This window comes from Ornithorhynchus anatinus, chromosome 9, assembly GCF_004115215.2.
Source record: "Ornithorhynchus anatinus isolate Pmale09 chromosome 9, mOrnAna1.pri.v4, whole genome shotgun sequence".
NCBI lineage: Eukaryota > Metazoa > Chordata > Mammalia > Monotremata > Ornithorhynchidae > Ornithorhynchus > Ornithorhynchus anatinus.
The window spans coordinates 19,668,634-19,694,651 of NC_041736.1; the positions used below are offsets into that span (position 1 = coordinate 19,668,634).

The following is a 26,018-nucleotide window of genomic DNA, read 5'->3' on the forward strand; positions in this document are numbered from 1 at the left end:
ATAGAAATAACTTGTCTTCTTTGGCCCCTCCATCTGTGCTGATGAACATAATAGAGGGTAATGGAGAAATCCTGGGCAATTGGAAATCTCTTTCATTGTCATCCCCAAAAGACTGGCAGAATAAAATGAATTGACAGCAATTGCCTCTAGGCTCTGATGACTTATCTTCAACCACTGATTGGATAAGTGAAGCACTCTATGCCCTTGTCTGTCATGGTTATTTGGTGGTTATTTTTATAATTCAGGTATTAATTTCATTCTTTGTTGATGAATAATTGGGTCTTGGCCCTTCTTAAAGAGTCCCAATTTTACTATAGCTTTCAAAGTGGACATTTTATGGAAATGGAAAACTGATTAGCATTTGAATTTGTAATATGTGGTTATTAACTGCTTATGTTTTTTCCAACATCAACATATATATTTTACATCAACAAAAAACATGTCAGACTGGAGAAACTTATTAAGAGAAATAATAAACTACCATTACAATTTAATTTAATAAAGCACCCTTTGGAATTACATGTGTTTTTCCATCCCCAATTGCCTAACATAACATGGAGCAGAATATCTGATTGTAAATAATGATGACTAAAATGAGCATCCATTTTTGAAAAGTTTTTTAGAATATTCAAAAATTGCCCATTTGCTGTATGGCAGCAGACATTTTTTTTGCACCTTCTAAAAATATTCTTTTACAATATTTAAAAATACTATTTTTCCTTTCAGTCACCTACCCATTAAATTCCAAAGGTGGCATATTTTAACAGATAGCTATAAGCCATCTACTCTATTGAATGCTTAGGACCATTAAAGGGAGCACTGCACATCTAGGGCATAGGCTCAGACTAACAAGTTCCCTTGGACTGTGTAGTCGCTTTGCAAATTATTTCACAAAACTCTGCCTCTTTTTAAAAAACTCCTGTAAAATGAAAATGTTTCATGTATCTACTTCTTAAGGTGTTTAACTACAGAAGTAAAGATAAAGTAACTACTATAAAGAAGTTTCAACGTTTAAATGTATGGTCTTACCTGTGAATTTAAAGTGATAATCCTTTCAAAAAAGAGTAAAATTTATTTCCCTTTATTTTGCATTATAATTTTCAGAAAGTTATAATAGGGAAGCCAACTCATTTTGTGAGATGGTTTTGAATTGTCTAATTAAAATTCAGTTTTACATTCTCACCATTATTTCAATAGATTAATAGGGCATTCTATATCTCTCCTCATTGCAGTAGTATGTATTTTCTGAGCCAGTGTCAAGAGTTGATCTTTTATAGACTAAATATCTATGCTGGCAGAAGTAAAATCAGCTGTTTGTAACAAATATTAAAACTTTAGTTAAGGGCATATTGGCCTCTGTTGCTGAAAGGTCACTGAGTTCAAATTGTGAAAAGCTGGTAGGTAAGCCCACACAGCTATGCACATGGTTGTAGTCAAGAAATCACTGTTCTCCTTTGATTTTTGCTATGATGATTATTTCCATTTGTTTAGTCCTTAACACAAAAGAAATGTAGCCAAATGTTCCTTTTCTTAGTGGTCAAGGAATTCTTGGGAGTTAAAAGGCCCAGAAGGGGTGTATTTTTCTGTTTGAAGTGCACCATTCTGGTTTAAGGGCTGGTTTTGTTATGCAGTATTTGAGGGGGAGGCTGGGAAAACATTCTTGGTCAAATGTTTTCCCTCCAAACTCAAAGGCAAAGAAAAGTTGTTGATGGCAGAGAGATCACTCTGTGCAGGGATTCAAGGGACATATTAAAATCCCCCTTTATAATAGAGCACTTACAATTAAACTGTTAATTAAAACCATGAATTCAGAAATCCATTGTGGGTATACACATAAAGGCTGCTTATAAGGGCTTGAAGGACTTTTGACTAACTTAGTTAAAGTTTCAAAAGGTCTTTTCATGTAACTTGGGAAAAACTTTACCATACACACATTTAATGTGTTCTTGACAGTCACCACTTTTGCAAGCATTTCAAACTGTTACAGTTTGATATTTGGAAATTTTATCCAGTTGTTATCACTTTTCTTAGCAGCCAAATGGATGAAATTAAGATTTATCTTTCAACATGCTGTACCAGAATTCTTCTCATTTCCTAATCCCCCTAGCATGAAATTTCAATTCAGAATGACAAACAGCATAGACTAGTGGAAAGACCAGTGCACTAAAACTTTGTATAGTTGATTGGTTACAGTCAAGGGGCTTAAGTTCTAGTTCTTCCTCCATCTCTGACCTTGGACAAAACACATCCCTGTGCCTCAGTTCTGGGGTTAATTCAGTGGGGTTGTTGAAATGTGTTTGGTAAGGCCAAGCTGGAGTCCATCTTTCTCTCACTCCTTCCTTCCTTGTTCTTACCCTGGAAGGCTGCTGTTGCTCAGGACAATTTGGTAGAAAGAGCCCTGGGAGGGATGCTGGAGGGGCCTGCATCAGGGGTGCTGTACCAGCTGCTCAATGTTCTTGGCTGCTTACCTGCTATCTGAAAGAGCAGGCCTCTGGCTTCTTAGGTTATTGGTCACATAGAAATACACCAGGAGGGCATTAGGGGAGATTCCAGGGAGTTGAGTCATGAATCTGATCATTTTCCCAGCACTCCCTCGGATCTTAGCAGAAGCAACTCCACTCCCCCACTCCACCTCCAGGTGACTTTTTAAAATTTATGCTACTTGTTAAGTGCTTACTGTAGGCCAGGCCCTGTATTAAGTGCTGTAGTAAGTATTAAGTGTATTAAGTACTAAGTAGATATAAACTAGTCAGTTGGGACACAATCCAGGTCTCGTTGGGGACTCACAGTCTTAATCCCCCCTTTACAAAAGAGGGAACTGAGGCCCAGAGAAGTTGTTACTTGCCCAAGGTCACACAGCAGCTAGGTGGTAGAGCTGGAATTAGAGCCCAGGTCCTTGCAGTACCATGAGGCTGAAGCAAACAAAATTGATCTTGCTTAGGGTTATGGAAGTTGAGTGTGGAGCCAGTTCAGTATTAACAGGAGTAAGACTCACAAACCTTTGGTCTTTGAAAGGAGAAAGGTTAGTGGTTATATTCTTATGGGGGAAACTGGTCGGTAGGCTAGGGAAGTATTTGATAACACGTGGATGTGGTTTTCTCTTTTTCCTGTTAACATGTCATACAAGAAGGTATGTGTAAAGTTTTCAGAATTCTAGCTGGAAAATGTACATTGGGTTATAAAAAGGGTTGCCAAAAGTAGGTTTTCTATAAAAAAAAGGCAGAAAGATAAAAACTGTAGCTCTAGATCCCTTCCTACACAGTGCTGGTAAAGTATATTTGAAGAAGACTATGTTTATGAGCTCCCTAGAGCTATGTCGTATTTGACTTTTATTGTATTCTTCCCCAGCATTTAATACTGTACTTTGCAAACAGGTGCTCAGTAAATACAGTATGATGATTGTATAATAGACAAGACTTATAGTGCAAGAAATGCCAAAACAAAGTATGTTTTGTGGGCAGGGAACCTGTCTACCAAATTGTACTCTCCCCCAAGTGCTTAGTACAGTGCTCTGCACACAGTAAGCACTCAAAAAATGATTGATTGGACATTTTACATCAGAAGGAAAACATTAGGGAATTCTATCCCTACCCATGCTACAAACCAGAGGAAACACTTAAAAGAGAGAGCAAACAGAATAAGTCAGATTTTGATTCATCAGTGTAAAGGTGGCTTTTGATTTTGGAAATAGTAATAATTATAGTACTTACCATGTGCCAAACACTCTTCTAAATGCTGAATGGGAAGTGATGTTAGGGAAGGGTATGGTCACTGTCTAGGCTTTGTTTAGCATGAGAAATTACAATAATAATGGATGATATAATAGATGAGATGTGTGGTTTGACTCTCAGGATGGCTGGGATTGATGAGCATTCTTGGGAGAAAGAAGGCAGGAGGACAGCCATTCATTAGGAGTCGAAATAATGTGAACTATTTAAGAGAGTCATTATTAGGACCTTAAACTTAGCACACCTACCAGAAAATATTGACAGGAAAAGCTGGTGAGAGGAAGGTGAAAGAGGGAAGAGAAATTGCAAAAATTACAGCAGTTGAGAAATGGCATTTTGGCTCAGTTTGGAGGGTCCCTCTGGCCGAGCACTGTACTTCCTGACAATGTCACCAACAGATAATTTGGAGGAGAAAAGGTAATTACAATCTTTGACAACCCTATTCAAAAAGCAGGCCACATACTTTGTGACATACTAACATTTCCCTCTGACCACAAATGTATCTAAGGCAGCCTTGGTCTTAATTCTTCTATTCAGGGAACTGAATTCTAGCTTGGTGGGCCTGGAGGCACAGTGACGGCCTTACCCCTAAGTTTCAGAAAGCCATGGAGACACTGTCCTGCGAATATGCCTGCACTTTCATTAGTCATTGGATAGATAGGTTGGGAGATTTAACGAGAATAGAGGAAAGGAGGCCCTTAGACTCTCTATTAACGTATATCTTCTAAAATGGCTACCACAGGGAGGTGTTACATTAGTGTTCATAGTAGCCATCTCTGAATCACACTCTAGGTTTATGATTGATATGCCGCTTTTGGGAAATGCTCCCAAGCAATGTAGCGATTCAGACATTCCAGACCTTAGGAGAAACAGATGCTAGGTGGGGCAAGCAGAGATATGAGTAAACAAAGAGAGTGCCTTTGCGTGTGTCTCCATCTCACAGTGGGAACTTACCAGAACTTGAGACAAAGTAAGCCACTTGATAGAAGTGATGCTTTCCTTGAAATGTGCTGACCCTTCTCTTTCCATTTCTCTCTTCCATGCTTTCAGGGATAATTTTTTGTACTTCATGCTTACCATCTCCCTGGGAGTCAGAAGGTCATGGGCTCTAATCCTGACTCCACCACTTGTCTGCTGTGTGACCGTCACTTCTCTGCCTCAGTTCCCTCATCTGTAAAATTAAGACTGTGAACCCAATGTGGGACAGGGACTGTGTCCAACCTAATTATTTTTTATCTACCCTAGCCCTTAGAACAGTGCCTGGCACAGAGTAAGTGCTTAAATGCCATTATTATTATTTAACCTAGTGAAAACAGGCATGCGCAGTACCCAGCAAAGATATGGATAAAAGAAGGGAAGCTCTCCAAATGTTGTTCTAAAAGGATAGAGTCTAGAAGGTATGGTTAAAATTAAATTAATGAGATCTAAGTCAGCTAAAATTTTAGAGGGTAGAGGGTGTACTTTAGTATAGTCTATATAGTTTCTATCACATTTTAGGTGTTGATCCGTCTGGGTCACTTCAGGAAGTGAAGTCTAGAATTAGAAAGCCCTAATTACAAAGTAATGTTATTAAGACCTACTTGTGCTCTGAAACAAGAATGCCACAGCCAAAAATAAAACCTACTAATGTTTTCGTGGGAAGAAACCAACCTTAATATTTTTCTTTGCCTCAAAAGTTATTGTTTTTTTTTAAACATTTTAGGTGTTCACTGACCCTGTAATAATCTCTGCTATTCTTTTTAGGCCAACGGAGCTAGATGCACTGGTATTTGGACATCTTTTTACGATCCTAACTACTCAGTTGACTACTGATGCATTCTCTGAGAAGGTGAAAAACTACGGCAACCTCCTGGCCTTTTGTAAAAGAATTGAACAGCATTTCTTTGAGGATCATGGAAAAGACAACTCATCTCTCAGATCAGCAAAGACCTCGTTGCTCAAATAGAAAACTTTTGAAATCTATTTTGGCTACAGTTATAACGTATATTGATTTAAAAATGAAATATAATTTTTTTTCAAAACTCCACACTTCCCTACCATCATTTCATGTGTTTTGTAGACTTCACTGTATACACGTTAAACATGAATGATTGTCTTTTACTTGTATTCTATTTCATATAAATTTCAAGTTTTCTTGTAACACATAAAAATAAAGCTCAAACAACTATGAAAGTCATACTTCCTTTCCTTTGATCGTCTCAGAGCCCCTTGCTGAGCTTTATACATATATAGTAAATGGTTTTTCAGGTTCTCCCCTGGGGAAAGACAAATTTTGCATTACGTACTTGAGGATTACTTTGCTACAATATAGTAAAACTGGTCATGAAATGATGCTTATTTTCCAGATCTTAACAAGTATGAGCTCAAAATATGTTTGTATTTACAAAGCAGTTCAATTTTGTAACTGGTGAGTATTAAAAAACAGTGATACCTTACATTTGCTAAAACAATAACTTTACCATGAAATTCCTGCTTATGTAAAGGAGGTGTGGAATTTTAATTTTTTTCAAATTTTTTACAAAAATCAAATTCAGTGAATTTTGAGCTCACAAAAATCTAATCTCAGTAAGTATAAGCAGGCTAGGGAATGACTAAAATGGTTTTCCACCTTGGAAAACTTACATTTTCCATCTCATCAATAACACGATGGAGCAAGTGAGAAAACATCCCTCTTACCATGGAAAGCTGATTTTTTCTGATGGTTCTCTTTTGATGTTCCTTGTGGGCAGTGAATGTGTCCACCAACTTTGTTATATTGTACTATCCCCCAAATGCTTAGTACAGTGCTCAGCACACAGTAAGCCCTAAAATGCTGGAGTAACTGCTGGAACCGTGTCTGTCTACTGTACCTGGCTTGCCCCGAGATACATGAGGAAGAAGATAGGAGGCCTTCAACAGAGCACTTGCTACTCTGTTTACCTTACCTACTCAGATTAGTATTTGTAATCAATGGTTTTCTTGAGCGCTTACTATGTGCAGAGCCCTATACTAAGCACTTGGGAGAGTACAATACAACAGATTAGCAGACACAGTCCCTGTCCATAACAAGTTTATAGTCTAGAGGGGGAGACATATTAACAGTGGTTTATAGTATATAATTCAAAGCTATGTACATAAGTGCTGTGGGGCGAGTGGTGGGGCAAATGTCCAATGGTCACAGATCCAAGCGTACAAATGACACAGAAGAGACAGCAAGCCAGGGAAAAGAGGGCTTAATCAGGAAAGGCCTCTAGGAGGAGAAGTGATAATAATTTGTAACCAGAACTCTATCCCTTTTATGACCTGGGGTCTCATTCATTGTGGACTCAGAATCCGAATGAACTCAGTCCCAATTCTTCCTCACTGAATGGTCGGTGACAACTTCCCATTCCAGGATGTGGTAAGTGGGACAGAGAGCTGGGCTCAGGGGATGGGGTCCTGAAAGGAGGTCGGAGCAAAAGTGGAGGGGGAGAAAAGTGAGGACAGAGAGAGATGGGAGGAGAAAGGGAGAAAGGGAAGGAAAAGGGGTGAAAGGGAAGGGGAAAATCATAAGGAGAATACATTGTTTCTGCCTTTAACTTTTAAATCTGGGTACATAAAGCCAAGTCCTAGTAGCTAAAAACAATTCCACAAGCAAATTAGGGTTGTTAGTTTTCAATGATTCCATATGCTGATGAGACTCTCAATTTCATTGTCAAAAGCTGAAGCTATCTTCAAACCTTCTCAACGTTCATTCATTCAATCATATTTATTGAGCGCTTACTGTTTGCAGAGCACTATACTAAGCACTTGGGAAAGTACAACACAGCAGTAGAGAGAGACAATCCCTGCCCACAGTGAACATCAGCCTGCCACTCTACTGGATTTTAGTTTCATGTAAGAATTTTAAAAACAAATTCAGGATGAAAACCAAATGAGATAGAAAAGCTTTAAGAATGGATTATTAGTTTCTAAATATAATGCATTTTTGAATTCTTAGAGATGCATGTTATTGGCTTTATTTTAAAATTATTTATTTTACCAATCAACTGATATTTTTTGAATGCTTACTGTGTGCAGAGCATTGTACTGAGTGTTTGGGAGAGTTAGATAAAACAAAATTGCTAGACACATTCCCTGCCCACAGAGAGCTGACACTCCAGGGGGGGAGACGCACATTAATATAAATAATCATTGAAAATTGTCATAATTTATATTATGGGTCTCGTGTGTTTTGAAAAGATTCTTGGAAATTGAGTTTCTGACATTTACTGCTGAGTTTTCTTGTTAATGCTATTTACTGGTGGATTGTAAGAATTGTTAAAAGGTAGTTGATTACTGCTTTTTGTCAAGTGTATCCATTGTAGAGCATAATTTAGAATGTCAGAAACGGAGATATGTATGTAGAATAGACTTGATTCCCAACTCTACATCTCCGGCCTGATCTCTCTCCTTCTCTGTAGTCACTTATTTCCCCCTGCCTTTACTAAGTCTCTACTTGCATGTCCTGCCACACCTTAAACTAAACATGTCCAACACAGAACTCATCTTCCCACCCAAGCTGTGTCCTCCCTCACCAACTTTCCTATCCCTGTAGACAGCACTACCATCCTGTTTCACAAGCCTGTAACCTTGGCATTATCCTCATCTCAAATCTCTCATTCAACCCAGACATTCAAACTGTCACCAAATCGCACTGGTTCAACCTTTCATTCATTCAATAGTATTTATTGAGCGCATACTATGTGCAGAGCACTGTACTAAGCACTTGGATGAACAAGTCGGCAACAGATAGAGACAGTCCCTGCCGTTTGACGGGCTTATGGTCTAATCGGGGGAGACGGACAGACGAGAACAATGGCGATAAATAGAGTCGAGGGGAAGAACATCTCGTAAAAACAATGGCAACTAAATAGAATCCAGGCGATGTACATTTCATTAACAAAATAAATAGGGTAATGAAAATATATACAGTTGAGCGGACGAGTACAGTGCCGAGGGGATGGGAAGGGAGAGGGGGAGGAGCAGAGGGAAAGGGGGGAAAAGAGGGTTTAGCTGCGGAGAGGTGAAGGGGGGGGTGGTAGAGGGAGTAGAGGGAGAAGGGGAGCTCAGTCTGGGAAGGCCTCTTGGAGTAGGTGAGTTTTAAGTAGGGTTTTGAAGAGGGGAAGAGAATCAGTTTGGCGGAGGTGAGGAGGGATGCTCCCCATGCTCACCATGCTGTTAAAATCCACCCTTTTCTTTCCACCCAAACTGCTACCACGTTCATTCATTCATTCAATCGTATTGTGTGCTTACTTTGTGCAGAGCACTGTACTAAGCACTTGGAAAGTACAATAGCAATAAAGAGAGACATTCCCTGCCCACAACGGGCTCACAGTCTAGGGTGATTATCTATTCAGGCTTGGTTAACTGCATCATCATCCTTGCTGACCTCCCTGCTTCCTGTCACTCCCCACTTTAGTACATACTTCACTCTGCTTTCGGGTTCATTTTTCTATAAAACTGTTCAGTCTAATTCTCTCCACTCCTTAAAAGCCTCCAGTGGTTGCCCATCCATCTCCACATCAAACTCCTTCCCATCAGGTTTAAAGCACCTTGCCCCCTCCTACTTTACATCTCTGATTTCTACTACAACCCAGTCTACACTCTTCTCTCCTCTAATACTAACCTACTCACTGTACCTCAATCTCATCTATCTCACTGCTGACCCCCTGCCCATGTCCTGCCTCTGGCCTGGAACTCCCTCCCTCTTCAAATCTAACAGACATTCTCTCCCCACCTTCAAAGCCTTATTGGAGGCACATCTCTTGCAAGACAATTCTTCACTCCGCTGCCCGGCTCATCTTCCTGCAGAAACGATCTGGGCATGTCACTCCCCTTCTTAAACAACTCCAGTGGTTGCCTATCGACCTCCGCTCCAAACAAAAACTCCTCACTCTAGGCTTCAAGGCTCTCCATCACCTTGCCCCTTCCGACCTCTCCTCCCTTCTCTCTTTCTACCGCCCACCCCGCACGCTCCGCTCCTCTGCCGCCCACCTCCTCGCCGTCCCTCGGTCTCGCCTATCCCGCCGTCGACCCCCGGGTCACGTCCTCCTGCGGTCCTGGAACGCCCTCCCTCCTCACCTCTGCCAAACTGATTCTCTTTCCCTCTTCAAAACCCTACTTAAAAATCACCTCCTCCAAGAGGCGTTCCCAGACTGAGCTCCTCTTCCCCCTCTACTCCCTCTGCCATCCCCCCTTTACCTCTCCGCAGCTAAAGCCTCATTTTCCCCTTTTCCCTCTGCTCCTCCACCTCTCCCTTCCCATCCCCACAGCACTGTACTCGTCCGCTCAACTGTATATATTTTCGTTACCCTATTTATTTTGTTAATGAATTGTACATCGCCTCGATTCTATTTAGTTGCCATTGTTTTTACGAGATGTTCTTCCCCTCGACTCTATTTATCGCCATTGTTCTCGTCTGTCCGTCTCCCCCGATTAGACCGTAAGCCCGTCAAACGGCAGGGACTGTCTCTATCTGTTGCCGACTTGTTCATCCCAAGCGCTTAGTACAGTGCTCTGCACATAGTATGCGCTCAATAAATACTATTGAATGAACTTCCCCAACCCCTCATTTCCTCTTCTCCCACTCACTTCTGTAACACCCTTGCACTAGGATTTGCCCCCTTTTTACCCCTCTCTCAGCCCCACCGATTAATTGCGGAGGATTAGGATAGGAGCTTTACAGAGCTGGCATAGGGGCTGATGATAAACTTGAACAAAACTGAGCATTTATAGCATTCCCAACCTGCGAATACCAAAATTCATAAAGATATTCATTAACCACCTAGGGCTTAATGCAATCATTGAATCCTGCTACTTAGCCACTGTACTATCCTCTGCTGCATAAAAATAAACTCAATTAAGAAGCATGTCTTTTAGGGGACTGAGGCAAAAAAAGACAAAAATTTCACACAACTAAAAACCTATAAAGTAGCATTGCCCAACACTTAAAGGGCTGAGATAAAATTAACTTTTTTTTGCCATTTGTTGAAAATAGATCATTACTCCAAATGTGAAGTTCATACTCACTCTTCTTATTTCCCTAGATGGAGTACAATGAGTGCTTTAGCTAATGGTCTTATAGGATCTGTTGTGTATTCATTTCAGTTCCTATATGACCCAGATGTTATGATTCAGAAGGAATCATATGATTCAAAGGGAATGTGCCTGCATTCCACCTGTTCTTGTATTTCTGTTGATGCCTTTGCAGAGTTGATATAAGAATTTCAACCATTCACTTCCAATGCATATCATTTGTTAGCCTCTTATCTTGTACATTTGTGAGACTAATCAAGTCCTTTTTTCAAGAAGCACTAAAAAGGCAATTAATAATATTATTTTGAATGTGTAACTATCATCTGGATAGATATGATCAGCATCTTGTTAAATCGCTAAGTTTCTTCCGAGGGAGAAGCTGTTTTCTGTTAGATATACCACACTTCCGTTAGTTATGTAATGCTTCTAGAGAAGTAGCATGGCCTAGTGGAAAGGGCTTGGGAGTCAGAGGACTTCGGTTCTAATTCCAACTCTTCCACTTGTCTGCTGTGTGACCTTGCGCAAGGCACTTAACTTCTCTGTGCCCAAGTTTCCTCATCTGCAAAATGGGGATTATGACTGTGAACTTTATGAGGAACAGAGACTGTGTCCAACCTGATTATTTTGTATCTTTCCTAGCACTTAGTACAGTGCCTGGCCCATACTAAGCGCTTAAATACCATAAAAATTACATATATAACTTGCACAGTATTCAGCCAAAAAGTTCATGACTGCAGAAATACCTGTTCTTGGTGATCTGGCTGCTAGCTCCTTTTTTGGAGATTTGATTTTTAAATTTCTGAAAGCTACAGTTTACCTAATTTACTTATACCATGACAATAAATCCAAAGCATGACCAAGCAATTTAAGATTTCAATCTGCTAAAAGCAAATAAGGGGGAGACATGTCTGAGGCATTTAGCATGTTCAGTCTCACAAATTACTTATTCAGACTTGAGCAGGCCTGAATTCTCTAGAAACTATCTGGGTAATAAAAGACAAAATGTAGTCAGCTATCAGATGCTCTTACTGTAATGAGAATAAATTATGGGGGAACCTCAATCACAGGAAAATGAGGTCCAAATTTGCTTATCTGGAAGTTTCCCTGAGACTGCAGTATAATTGTAGTCTTCTTCTCTTTAAAAATCCTAGGTAACAAATTATAGGAGCAACACTGACCAGTTTGGGAAAATTTATTTTGTAAGTCATCTTTTTCTTTTAACCTCATTACTAAATGAGATGGTATTTTTCTCATTACAATATTTGTAGTTTTAAAGGCTGCAATGAATAAGACAATTAAATTGTAATTACCATACTAGTCAGGAGATGGACTGTTTTGTTCTGACACAGAACCAGAGATATTTTTAATGGCTTAAGACAGCTACTGTACAATAATAGTGGTGGTTCTCTTGCCAAAACCTTTCACTGTATGTGCTTCCAATGATTAATTATTTGAAATATGTTTCTCCAGAAACAATATACTTTGTAAACTTACCAAAGTTGTGAAAATAATAAATGTGCAAGCCTTATGCTATAGCTTGGTAGATCTGGAGAACTACACATTTTATATGGACTATTTATTTGAATCAAATATTGGTTTAATGTAGTGCTTATTCATCTAACAAAAGACCTTCTGTCTCACAAATACATTTTAACAGTCCATTATAATTGGGTGCAGCCTGTATTAAATGTAATTCTGGATACAGTGAAATTGAATTTAATGAAATACAGCACAGTCAGCATAAAGCTGGCACTCTTCCCAAAGACCATTGAGAATTGAAAGGATGCAAATAAAATGTTAGGAATATTGCTCTCTTCTGCGTTTTTGTTGGTCTACTAATTTGAAAGAGAAAGCAATTTGTCTCGAGTTACTATGAGGGTATCATTTCCACGCACATGGTTTGAAATGGTCTGATTGTTCTTTCTGGCCTGCCTAGTTTACACATTTGTATATCCTTGGGCAGTCAAGCAAATCATGAACATATCGATATTATTTAGAACCAGATTCCTTAAGGATCAGAGGACCTAAGAGGCTAGACTGTGAGCTCATTGTGGGCAGGGAATGTGTCTATTGTTGTATTGGTACTCTCCTAAGTGCTTAGTACAGTGCTTTGCACACATTAAGTGCTCAATAAATACGACAATTAAGGAAAGGAAACCTACGGTGAGGAAGTCATAAAATAGTTTTGTGGGTGGGTTTTTTTCTGTAATATATAAGGAAAATTTGATTTGTTTTAAATGACTATTGCTAACTTTCTAATATATATATATATGTATATATATGTATGTTATATATTAAGCACTGGGGTAGATACAAGATAAACAGGTCCCATATGGACCTCACAATCTAAGTAGGAGGGAGAACAGGTATTGAATCCCCATGTTGCAGATGAGGGATCTGAGGCACAGAGAAGTTAAGTGACTTACCCAAGACCATACAGCAGACAAGTAGTAGAGCTGGGATTAGAAACTAGGTCCTCAGACTCCCAGGCCTGTGCTCTTTCCACTAGACCATGCTGCTCTTCTACACAACACTGTGTTCTTAGGAGCTCTTTAATGTGTGGATCACTGGCTTGACAGGCTGTCCCTGATTGAAAATGTATACTTAGCTCTTCATTCCGCATGCTTGTGGTAGTTAAGTGGCACAGTAGATCATGATCACTTTAGAGACTAAATCCTACCCCTTTTCTCAATGCAGTTGCCCCTTCTTAGTATGGAAATTCATGGTAAACTTTTCCATCCTTTTTAAAGCTTAACTATTTCTATTTCTAATATTGTTGAGAGAGACCAAATTAGAAATGTTTTTGGCTCACTGATGACCTAAATAGAATACCATAGAAACCACATTCACCTTATTCCAATTTCTGGAGGCTTTACTATATATACAGAAAAAATTTGTTAATTTGAAACATGACTGATTGGAAAACAAAAACAAAACATGCTTAGAATTAAGTGGGTTTATATAAATTAAAGAAAATTAGGTCTGGGAATCTAGTTGGTTTGGGATTAGCAGTGGCTTTCAATAACATGCTATTTGAATAAACCAACATCAGTTCAATGAGGTTATAAGCTTGTGTGTTTAGCATATGAGTTCTAACAAGCACATGCATTCTATTTCTTTCTCTCGCTCTCTCTATACACACATACACTCTCTAACACATCCAGGTGTGTTCTTGCAAAGTCTGCCTTAAGTAAAATTCATATTGTAGTATTCGCTGTGCCTGATACAACACTCACATGTGCACAAAGTTCATTCCAACACTGGGCCTCACTTGATCCAAACAGATTACTAGTGATTGCAAACACTCCCAAACATTTCACTAGCCAAAATGTGTAGCAGAAACACATGTTTTAGAAGGATTGGCTCCCCCACTAGACTGTAAGCTCCTTGAGGGTACGACTAGTGACTACTAACTCTATTGATTTTATCAACCAATCGTATTTATTGAGTGCTTACTGTGTTCGGAGGACTGCAAATCATGCTTGGGAAAGTACAACAGACACATTCTCTGCCCAAAACAAACTTACAGTCCAGAGGGGGAGACCAGAATTAATATAAATAAATTATGGATATGTACATAAGGGCTGTGGGGCTGAGGAGGGTTACTAAATAAAGGGGGCAAATCGGGGCAACACAGAAGGGAGTGGGAGAAAAGGAAATGAGGGCTTAGTTAGGAAAGCCTTCAATAAAGCTTTAAGGTGGGGCGAATAATTGTGTGTAGGCTATGAACAGGGAGGGTGTTCCAGGCCAGAGGCAGGTTGTGGGTGAAAGACTGGCAGCGAGATAGATGAGAATGAGGTATAGTGAGCAGGTTGGTATTAGAAGAGTGAAGTGTGTGGGCTGAGTTGTAGTAGGAGAGTGGCGAGGTGAGATAGGAGGGAACAAGGTGATTGAGTGCTTTAAAGCCGATGGTGAGGAGTTTGTTTGTTGCAGAGGTGGATGGGCAACCACTGGAGGTTCTTGAGGAGTTGGGAAACCTGGATGGAATATTTTTGTAGAAAAATGATCCGGGCAGCAGAGGGAAGTATGAACTGGAGTGGAAAGAGACAAGGAGGCAAGGAGGTCAGCAAGGAGGCTGATACTGTAATCAAAGTGGGGTAGAATAAGTCCTTAGATTAATGAGACAGAAGTTTGTATGGAGAGGAAAGGGCAGATTTTATTGATGTTGTGAAGGCTGAACCAACAGGATTTAGTAATAGATTGAATATGTGGGTTGAATGAGAGAGATGAGTCAAGGATAATGCCAAAGTTATGGGCTGTGAGACAGGAAGGATGGTGTTGCCGTCTACATTGGTGGGAAATTCACAGGGAAGGGGAGGGCTTAGATAGGAAGATAAGGAGCTGTGTTTTGGACATGTTAAGTTTGATGTGATGGCTGGGCATCCAAGTAGAGATGTCTTGAAGGCAGGAAGAAATGCGAGAGTGCAGAGATGGAGAGAGATCAGGGCTGGAGACGTAGATTTGGGAATCATAGGCATAGAGATGGTAGTTGAAGCCATGGAAGTGAATGAGTTCTCCAAGGGAGTGTGTGTAGATGGAAAATAAAAGGGGCCCCAGAACTGAACCTTGAGGGACACCCAGAGTTAGGGAGTGGGAGGTAGAGAAGGAGCCCACCAAAGAGGCAGAATGAATTATACTCTCCCAAGTGCTTAGAACAGTGCTCTGCACATAGTAACTCCTCAAATACCTTTGATTGATAACAGAAGGCACATTATCTCTGCCATTGCTGTTTGAAGTTGACTAGTAACGGTGAGATTTTTAGTAGGCATGGGTGTATGTGCAGCTGCTAAAGACTGCTCACTTTTTTCCTTCTGGATTTCCTTCTGCTCCAAGATATTCACCATATTTCTGTTTGCTGCTGCGTGCCAGGCACTTAGAACTGAGAGCTAGAGAAATGTCATAGACACCACATCCAGCTTCAAAACAGTCTCACTGGCACCCCACCCACACACAGTGAGGGAGCAGGGTGAACCTTTCTAATTCTGCTAGACTACAGGTTGGTCTGTTTGGTGCTGTCCCCCACAATCCACCAAACGCAGCGTGGGTCAGTGGAAAGAGCACGGGCTTTGGAGTCCGAGGTCATGGGATTGAATCCCGGCTCGGCCACTTGTCAGCTGTGTGACTTTGGGCAAGTCACTTAACTTTTCCGTGCCTCAGTTACCTCACCTGTAAAATGGGGATTAAGATTGTGAGCCCCACGTGGGACAACCTGATTCCCTTGTGTCTACCCCAGCGCTTAGAACAGTGCTCGGCACATAGTAAGCGCTTAACAAATACCAACATTATTATTATCACTGCCACATTTTTAGCAGTTTAGAGTATCTCCTTCAGGATTTCTTCTACTGATCTTGCTGTTTTCCTCTCAAATAGGAACAGGTTGAGAAGCAGGGTGGTCTAGTGGAAAGAGCACGGACCTGGGAGTAGGAGGACCTGGGCCTGCCACAGTTCCCCACAGAGTGGGTTTTTTTTTTTTTAGCTGGTTTCTCTAATTAAATTGATGTAAAGCTCAGGCAAGTCAGACCCTTTCTGGGCCTTGTTTCCTCAACTGTCAAATGGGGATTAAATCCTACTTCCTCCTACTTAGACTGTGCTTAGTACAGTGGGTGGCACATAGTAAGTGCTTAATAAATACCACAGTTGTCATTATTACAATTATTACTCTTGAGAAGTGGTCAAAATTTGAATTTCTTTTGACTGACCTATCCTATAGGAGAGACTTCTTGATTTACTTTCCTACTTCTTTAGACTTAGTTTTGCATCTTTGACAGGTGCCACCTAGCAAAGTTCAGGGACAATCAATTGTACTTATTGACCGCTTACTGTGTGCTGAGCACTGTACTAAGCACCTGGGAGAATACAATATAACAGAGTTGGTATACATTTTCCTCGCCCACAACTTTTAGCTCTTGTTAATCAATAACGATATTTGTTTTTAGAATTCTAGGTGTGGACTGGAACAGAACCTCTGCCTTGGTGGATCATTAGTTTTTTTGCTTTTTTCTCAAAGCAGTTCACTATCATTTACTTCTCATATGGGCCATTAATCACTATGAAGCATTCCTCTATGATTGAGACAAGGACTTTTATGTTTGAGTAAGGAAATATTTCCCACAGTCCTTTCTAGCACCAGTGTCTTTGATGATCTTTGGCATGGTGTCACTGAATAGGTTAAGACTGGATCTCTTCTCCATTAACGATATGCCATATCATTGTCTCTTGATAGACTAACTTCTCAGTGCAACTAAACTTATTAGTACCTATCTGAGTTCAGGTTTGCTGGTGGTGTTGAATGCTTTTTAAGGCCAATGAATAAAGCACCCTTAGGGATTTTTTTATAGTCTACTAATCCAATAATAATTTTGGTATTTGTTAAGCACTTACTAAGTGCAGATCACTGTTCTAAGCGCTGGGGTAGATACAGGGTAATCAGGTTGTCCCACGTGAGTCTCACAGTTAATCCAGATTTGACAGATGAGGTAACTGAGGCACAGAGAAGTTAAGTGACATGCCCACAGTCACACAGCTGACAAGTGGCAGAGCTAGAATTTGAACTCATGACCTCTGACTCCCAAGCCCGTGCTCTTTCCACTGAGCCACAATGCTTCTCTCTCTCTCTCTCTCTCTCTCTCTGAGCCAATTTAAAAACAGGATTTTCATGACTCTTGCCTTTAATATCAATTTTCAGAAAGTCTTGTGAAAATTTATGATGGGGTAAGATGGGGTTCTGAGATCTGAGTTTTGGATTTCATTCCTGGCTCTGTATAAGATCTGGGCCTTTGTCAATTAGGAATTAAATTATTCATCCACTTCACAGAGGGGCTATGACATAGCATACTAAGTCTTCAAAACTTTGCATGTTTTAAGATGAAATGCTCCTTGGAAATAGCATGGCCTACAGTCCTACTCTTTGAGAGTTCAATGATGTGTTGGGAATCTGGCCATTAGCATCATTGAAAAATTGGATAAGGGACTATTTCTGAATATAAGTGTCTCCCCTCTTCCTTTCTGCTTCATCCCCAGGGCCTCTAGGACTGTGGACCAATAAAGGGTCCCAAATTTGAGCAACAGTAATTGGGAAGAAAAATGGCTGAATTAAAAAGAAATCCTTTTGGGTATTCCAAAGAGTTAAAAAGTTAAAAAGCAATTAAAGTGTTTTCATTTAGAGTATTTGGGGTACTCAAAATAGAGACAAACTTCGGAAGATGTTAACTCAAAAATATGCAATTTCAAACTCTAATGTTTCATACCGTTCAGGTTCTTAAGATGACTGGATGTTTCTGGCAATTTTTTGAAAACAATTTTAAATGGTATTTGTTAAGGGCTTACTATATGCCAGGCATTGTACCAAGAGCTGGGGTAATTATAAGCTAATCAGATTTGACACAGTCCATGTCTCGTGTGGGGCTCACAGTCTCAACCCCCATTTTAGAGACATGGGTACTGAGGCACAGAGAAGTTAAGTAAATTGCTCAAGGTCACACAGCAGATAAGTGGAAGAGCTGGGATTAGAACCCAGGTCCTCTGACTCTCAGGCCCGTGCTCTTTCTACTAGGCACACTACTTCTCTAGAAGTTAACTTCAGAGCTTAATACTCAGCCCCTCCCTAAAGAGATGACATTAAGATTCACTTTTTTCATCTTTCAACTTCTTACCAACTTCAAGGAGCCCCGCTTGAGTCCCTCAGAACCCCTCGAGGCAATTGAGGTGAGCTCAAGACTATAGCATTTATCTATTTCGGCGTGATTTTTATTCTTTCCTCATATTTATGATCCTTCCAGAATGAGTCCACTGTGAAGGACTCATTTTCATTCTGTTACTATTATTACTACTCGGTCCTAAATGATGGCAATCAAGTTGATGACACCATATGGTCTAGCTATTGATCATTACTAGACAGTCAGCTTCCCCATGGCCTTCTAACATTGACTTCTGGTACAACTGTATTCTGGGCATTGACACAGAAATGACGAGAGATTATTCCTTCTCATTTAAATACGGAGACAAACATCAAGTGGCAAACGTTGTATTAAGCGCTCATGTAATGAAATCTAATCACTCACTGAACATTTATTCCTAAACTCTTCTAAGCAAAAACAAAGTGGCATATTTTCTCTCTTTGCAGCTAGTTAAAACTCAGTATTAGGGGATGGGAGGAGGCAGAAAAAGTCTCGCACCACTCTACAACTGGAGACTGTTGCTGAGATGCGCTTAATGAAGCCTCTTAGGATCAGCTGGACTGCTAGCAAACGCTTCATTTCCTGTGGATTTCTTCCCTTCCAAGCTGAGCAGAGCTCCAGTGGCTCTCGACAATTATCACCCACTTGTTCGGGAGGTTTCAAGGGCTTTTTTTCTTTCTTTCTTTCTTTCTCTTTTTTTTTTTTTCATTAGTCAGGTTGAAGAATTCATGGTATTAATCATGACTGAAGTTGTTATTTATCACCTGCTGGGTGAGAAATAATAATTTTGGCACTAGTGGGGCAGCAGGCCAGAGGTACCAAATTAAGTAAAACATCTAAACACTAACAAGGATCATTTCTCTGATTAATGAATTGTTACAGAGAAAAAGTGCTACTCATTATCTGGTTTTACCAATACAAAATGGGACTTGCAAGAGCAAGAATAAAGTACCAGCTTGTTCTGCCCAGTTTTTATTCACTCCTCCTTACTATTTTCTTGTAACCAAACTCCTATCCATCCTCTCCCAACTATTTCAGGACAGAGAGGATGCCATTCCTAGTCAAATTTTTTCTTTATAGCCCCAAAGGCAGAAATTTTTAAAGCCTATTTCTTTAAGCAGATATATTTGGTTTTTATTTTAAGCAGATAGGGAAATTATTTCCAAGCATGAAATGAATGCCCCCAATATTAATATCAACATTACAATGAATAACTCAGCATGGCTCAGTGGAAAGAGCATGGGCTTTGGAGTCAGGGCTCATGAGTTCGAATCCCAGCTCTGCCACTTGTCGGCTGTGTGACTGTGGGCAAGTCACTTAACTTCTCTGTGCCTCAGTTCCCTCATCTGTAAAATGGGGATTAAGACTGTGAGCCCCACGTGGGACAACCTGATTCCCCTATGTCTACCCCAGTGCTTAGAACAGTGCTCGGCACATAGTAAGCGCTTAAAAAATAACAACATTATTATTATTAAATTAATTCAATAACTTTTCGGTATCAGTTAGCACTGATACCTTTTGGAAATGGTATACTTATTTTTATTGTATTATGTCACCTTTCCTTAAGCAAGACAAGCTGCTTTGCCTATCAAAGTCTAACTGTAATAATAATAATAATAATTACTGTATTTAAGTGCTTACTATGTTCCAGGCACTGTACTAAGCATTGGGGTGGATACAAGCAAATCGGGTTGGACACAGTCCCAATCCTACATGGGGATCACAGTCTCAATCCCCATTTCACAGATGAGGTAACTGAGGCATAAAGAAGTAAAGTGACTTGCCCGAGGTGACACAGCAGACAAGTGGTGGAGTCAGGATTTGAGCCCATGACCTTCCGACTCCCAGGCCCGTGCTCTATCCACTATATTGTGCCGCTTCTCCAAAGAACTTTGGTTCTTTCACTTGGAGACCTTAAGTAATTTTTTTAAGTCATTCTGCAGCTCCTTCTCTTTAAAATGGGGGTGATTCTGACAAAGCACAAAGCAGCCCTGTTACAATCAATGTTACGGCAATTCGAAAATAAAGATTGCTTAAATTCAAAATTATAATGAAACTAGTGCAAATTATTTAGAAGATATTCAAAAATGAATTCAGAGAGACTCCTATTTTTGAGCAAAAGGCGAATGGTAAGAACAAAATGGTGGCCTTTGACATAATTAAGTGTTCAGTTATAATTGTCTTATGACTACAGCAATGCCAGTCTGGATCAGACCAATAGTACATCAATTTTCCTTAACAAATGCAACAAGTGTCGCTTGCCGGTCAGGGTTGAAATTAACTGGACATCTAACAACATAGTTAAGGATGTACCTTCTAAAATCTCTCTTTTTTCCTCTGTAATCTACTCTGACCTCTCACCCATGAATTTATCCAAAACTCTTATTTCACCTATTGATATTTTCTGCCTGTCTAACTTCCTGTGTTAATGAATACCAAATGCAGATCCTTTTGTTTGTTTTAGCCCTAATCTTTTCAGTCAATTCTTATTAAGAAGCAGTTCCAGCCCTCTGAACACATGACTGCCCTTTTTTGAACCTTTTTCAGTTCTACTCCATCCTTTCTAGGATGTGGCAACCAGAAGTTAAGGCTTTTTAGTTTCCTATCTATCTCGGATAATGCCTAAGGGCTGTTGGTTTTTTTTGGACTGCCACCACATATTGGCCCAATGAATTGAGAGGTGCTTAAAATAAAATGATGCAGTTGTGGAATCCTAAGTAAAACACATTCACAAATTCTTGAAATAATTCACCAACCCAAACACACAGACTTGCCACTGCTGAAACAACGTGAGCCATTAACAGTGGTCTCTATTACTTCCTGTATGTCATAGACAAGTACTAGTGGCTGTGATTATGGGAGTTCAACTTTTCACCTAATGAACCCATTTGACCAGACATTTGGATGTCAGATATAAAAACTAAGTGCACAGGTCAGGCTTGGCTAATAAGAGGTCAGCCCAAGAGTGGTCACTGTTTCATTGAGTGGTTCAAATTGGTTTGGTAATTTATGGAGGCCCTGGGTTGGCCTTTCTACAATCAACCAATCAATCAATCGTATTTGAGTGCTTACTGTGTGCACTAAGCGCTGGGGACAGTACAATATAACAGAGTCGGTAGACACGTTCCCTGCCCCAGAGTGAGCTTAGAGTCTCAAGCTAAAAGTCCAGGAGTCTGTAAAGGAGTGGCTCAACTAGACTGCAAGCTTGCTGTGGGTGGGGAATGTGACTGCTTATTGTTGTATTGTACTCTCCCAAGCACTCAGTACAGTACTCTGCACACAGTAAGCATTTAGTACAGTACTCTGCACACAGTAAGTACTTAGTACAGTACTCTGCACACAGTAAGCACTGAATAAATAAGATTAAATGAATGAGCCTAGATCAATTATCAGTAATATTGAGAAGAAAAAAAATCAAATGACCAAACACTGAACTGAAACCCCCAGAGACATTCAGGTGCAAGCTATGATGACAATCCAATGTTTGTGCCCAAAGCAGCCCCTAAGGTTGGGGAAATGGAGCTATTATTGGTACTTCAGAGAGCCCGGCCTCTCCCTGCTTGAGTGGCAGAGCTAGTTGGTGTGGAAAGCAAAAGTTTACATCCTTAATCCTGACCCTGGACTGAGTTCGGGAGCAGTGACCTATTCCTCCAAGGCCTCACACCCCACTAGGGCCCCGCGTGTCAACTTCAACTACAAGTCCTCAATCCTGCTCATCCATCATTCTTCATGAGAGACTCCACCACCACCACCATCATCATTAGCAAAACTCTTTGATGCTTGCTTCCAGCAGCTCATCTCTAAGAGCCTTCCAAATATCCTTTGCCACTATAATAGGCTGGGACACTTTACTGAATACACAGTAGGTCTGCGATATACTTATCAAGGAAATCACTCTCCCTATTTTGTCAGAGCCCATTTGAAGGAGATATACCAAGACAGAATCAACTCCCTTGTGTCAGGTGGCTTCATGTTACAAGTCCCCAGCACTTCCAAGTCCCCAAGAACTTCCAAATGATGTCTCTCTCACATGTCATTAACAGCACAGGTCCACTGCCTTTACCTGCACCTGACCACTAGTGGAAATACCCAAGAAACCAGAGGAGGGAACACTAATATCCTCTCTCCTTGCCAGTGACTTTCAGCAAGAAAAAGGACACTTTAGTTCTTTAAGCAACATCCCTTTGTACCTCCACCAAGCTGCCTTACTGGCTCCAAAGAGGAAATAGACTCCTTACTGGGCCAGAAATGGGAGACCTCATCAGATTAGCCAATGAACAGATTTTTGCTTTTGTCAGATTTCAAAGGAGAATGACAATAAAAGATCTTTTAAAAATTTAGAAAACCTATTTTGAAAAAAAAAGGTGATTTCCTTTTCCTCATTACATATTCTTCAGTTACATTTTCTTAAATTCAGTTTTTTCAAAATATAGTACTTATGGCCAAACTTAGCAAATGGTGGAGAACAAAAATGGAATACTTTCAAGTCTTCTCGAGTTTCTTCAACATTAATAAAACAACAACCAACCTCTGGCTGCTAAATGAAAATGAACACATATGTTTCTGACATATTTACACTTAACTCATCATCTTTAAAGGATGTTTTATATCCCAATCTGCCCTCTTAAGAAGCTCTCTTTTAGGTCATTCTCCCCTTTTTCCCTCTCCAAGAAAATGAAAGTTTAAAGTTGGCTTGTAATAATTCAGCCCACCATGTCTAGTGAATTTCATCAGCTAAGAGATGTCCTTCCAGTACTTTGGGCAACCATTCTTTGGAAGGACTCTTGGTTCTCTGGTTGTGTTCTTGATAAACCACAAGTTATGGGAAAAAATCATGTTCCAGGACACAGGCCGTGCCCACCTCCACAAACATGCATGCCTGCAACCGTTTCTTCTGACTCCTCATCACGTATTACTCAGGTAGAAGGATGTTGCCTAATTCTGCTGTCGCTTTCTATCCAGAAGGCACAGGGAAAATGCTAGCTACGAAGAACTGAGCTGTATTTAGGCCAACCCACTACTCCAAATTTTCAGAGCATTACCAGAGTGCTCAAAGAAGATCATACTTAAGTCAACATGTTTGACACTTCATCCCATGCTAGAGAAAACGAGCTCTTCAGGGGGATTTTCAACATGATTGAATTGTTGCAAGCAGGAGACAACAGCAGCACCTTTCGTAGAGAGCAAATGGAAGAATTCATCTCTGCAACCAGCGGTAACAAAAACCCGCATCGCTCTCCCTTCACTTTTAAAGAATCAGAGACCGTCAGTGCTCTAGCACTGGGGGTGGGAGGCAACCTGGAGATAGCAACGGTGCCCTTCCAAATACATTAATTTTAGTTTTCAAATTGCTATTTTAGAGTGCTAAATCTCTACTCCCTCTAATTCCTGCAGGTCAGAATCTGACCCTGATTGGAACCAAATCTGGAGTCAAATATTCACACCAGAACGCTTCTGCCTTGCTAGGTGTCAGAAGGCATCTCTCTGCAAATGCTTCACACACCTTGGAGTGCAGCTTGTGGAACTGATGAGGTGAAGAGCACTGCACAGCAGCTCTGTGCTGGTAATCACGGGACTGAAGAAACACATACATCATCTGCCACATAGGTTGGCATTTCAAGTAAAAAACCTTCACATTGTGTAAGACGTTGGACAAATGATGTCCCTGTGCACGTATGTCTCGGTGCAGTCTGCTCTGTGCTCTCCAGGAGGAGAAAGCTGAGCTCGGCTCTTTTTGCAGACAGTTTAATATTGGTGACACGGTTTATGTCCTCTGCAAAAACAATAATGGGGGATAAGGTGACATAAATTATTTGCAAATTGTTTGACATATGCAGGGCATTGTCCTTGCAATAATCACTATCAGTCTGTCAGTTTAAGATATGAACCGTGCCATCGCCATTTTATATCACTGTGTTAAGCTTTCACATGCTGTAATTTTACAGATTTGTTCTTTGGAGAACCACTGCAACACAAATCAAACTGGATTATGTTTAGTCTTGTGCGGCATCATGCACACTGTTTAGATAAAAAAAAAAAAAGCTCACTGCAAGCAACTGGTATTTGAAGCCTCCTTGCAGTACATCTCATTGGGATCAGGTTGTTGAACAACAAAAGTTCTGACTGCACCATTACTCAACTTTCTTGCTCATTTTTCAAGATGGTGGGGGGGTGATTTATGTGATTGTTCCCTTTTATTGGCTGCTAAACAAAAATCTCAGATATGAAGCAAATGGACGTGAACCAATCTTGCATTTTCCTTGAAAATTTTTTCTTATAAATGTGTGAGTTCCTCAAAATGGCTTTGTCCTAATAAGCAGAGATTAAGTTTTGGATAAGATTTGCCTCTACTGGACAAACCAAATGCTACATGGCACAATGGGTCATTTAGGACGATGGTGCCAAAGGTCAAAGTCAATACTGTATTACAACCCTACCCGGCCAAGGTCTTAGGCCAGTAGGAATAATGGTGGGCTAGCACGCACTTAAAGCCACTGTTAAATCAATTTAATGACAATGACTCGACTGTGAGGGATTGAGAGAGGATTATACAGTTTCAGATAGAACATCCCAAAATGGAGTGCTTGGAGACACATGCATGGAGGAGCATGCATCCTGTTATATCAGCACGGTTGAATCTCCTCCTTTCCATCTTCATATAGACTTTGAACTAGAAAGATTTATTGCATTAACATCCTTGAAATAACATATCTTTTTCTTTGAAGGCAGCCATTGTCACCATCCTTTTTATATCTCTGCAGATAAGGGCTCAGTGAGTGAAACATTTATAAATAACTAGGTTTAATCCATCTTCTAAAGTCAGTGTTTGAATCTACTTGCAATCTCCACAACACTGCTGGGGGAACACCACTTTCCCTAGGCAGCCTGTGGGTTAGCCTGCCAAACTCGAAATCTTGGAAGAGTGACATGGCTAATTTAGCATATGTAAGATGGAGGGAACCATCTTTGCCTCACAAATATTCTGATTAACCACCTTTGCTCACTCTGTGGCTCTACTCCTCCCACCTCCTTCAGCTTTGGATGGGCGTGTTCTTATTCCATATCTTGTATGATTAGCTACGTTTTCCAATTTGTCTACATACTTCCCTGCTCCTCCTTTTGTCCTTCTTTCTGGATTTGTTTTCTTCTCCCTTCCTTCCTCCCCGTCCCCACCCATTCTCATCTCAGACACATCCTGCTACTAAATGTCACAGCGATGATCTAGGAGCACATCTATGAGTGAGTACTGAGAAAATGCCCTCTAGTCTGTCTAGCAGAAGGACAACCTCATCATTCTAGAGTTGGTAGCAGAATTGGTAGCAATTTTGAAATGTGGCCCAACATCCTAGGTGGGTATGGTGAAGGTAAAGCAAACACAAATGCTACTTTTCTTATTAATGTATACATGAGTACTCCACTGGTAACTGCAAACATGCCATTCTGGCCATCTGCAAAACATAAGACTACATGGATGCATCCCAACCTCCCATCACAGGCATCTAAGAGTCAGTCTATCAGTTGTATTTATTGAGTGCTCACTGTGTGCACAGCACAGTACTTTAGTGCTTGGGAGAGTACA

The 26,018-nt window shown here is 40.4% G+C and overlaps 1 protein-coding gene and 1 long non-coding RNA gene across 2 annotated transcripts in view; one reads left to right on the plus strand and one right to left on the minus strand.

Annotated features, from left to right (window-relative positions):
* Positions 1-5,904, plus strand: part of MTX2 (metaxin 2) — a 55,872-nt gene extending 49,968 nt beyond the window's left edge. The window contains exon 10 of the mRNA XM_001515158.5: positions 5,472-5,904. Within this exon, the coding sequence (XP_001515208.2) occupies positions 5,472-5,673 (202 nt within the window). The 3' untranslated portion in view covers positions 5,674-5,904. The remainder of the gene's footprint in view (positions 1-5,471) is intronic.
* The window catches only part of LOC120638607, a 77,885-nt gene that overhangs the window by 1,840 nt on the left and 50,027 nt on the right, over positions 1-26,018 (minus strand). The window lies entirely within an intron of this gene.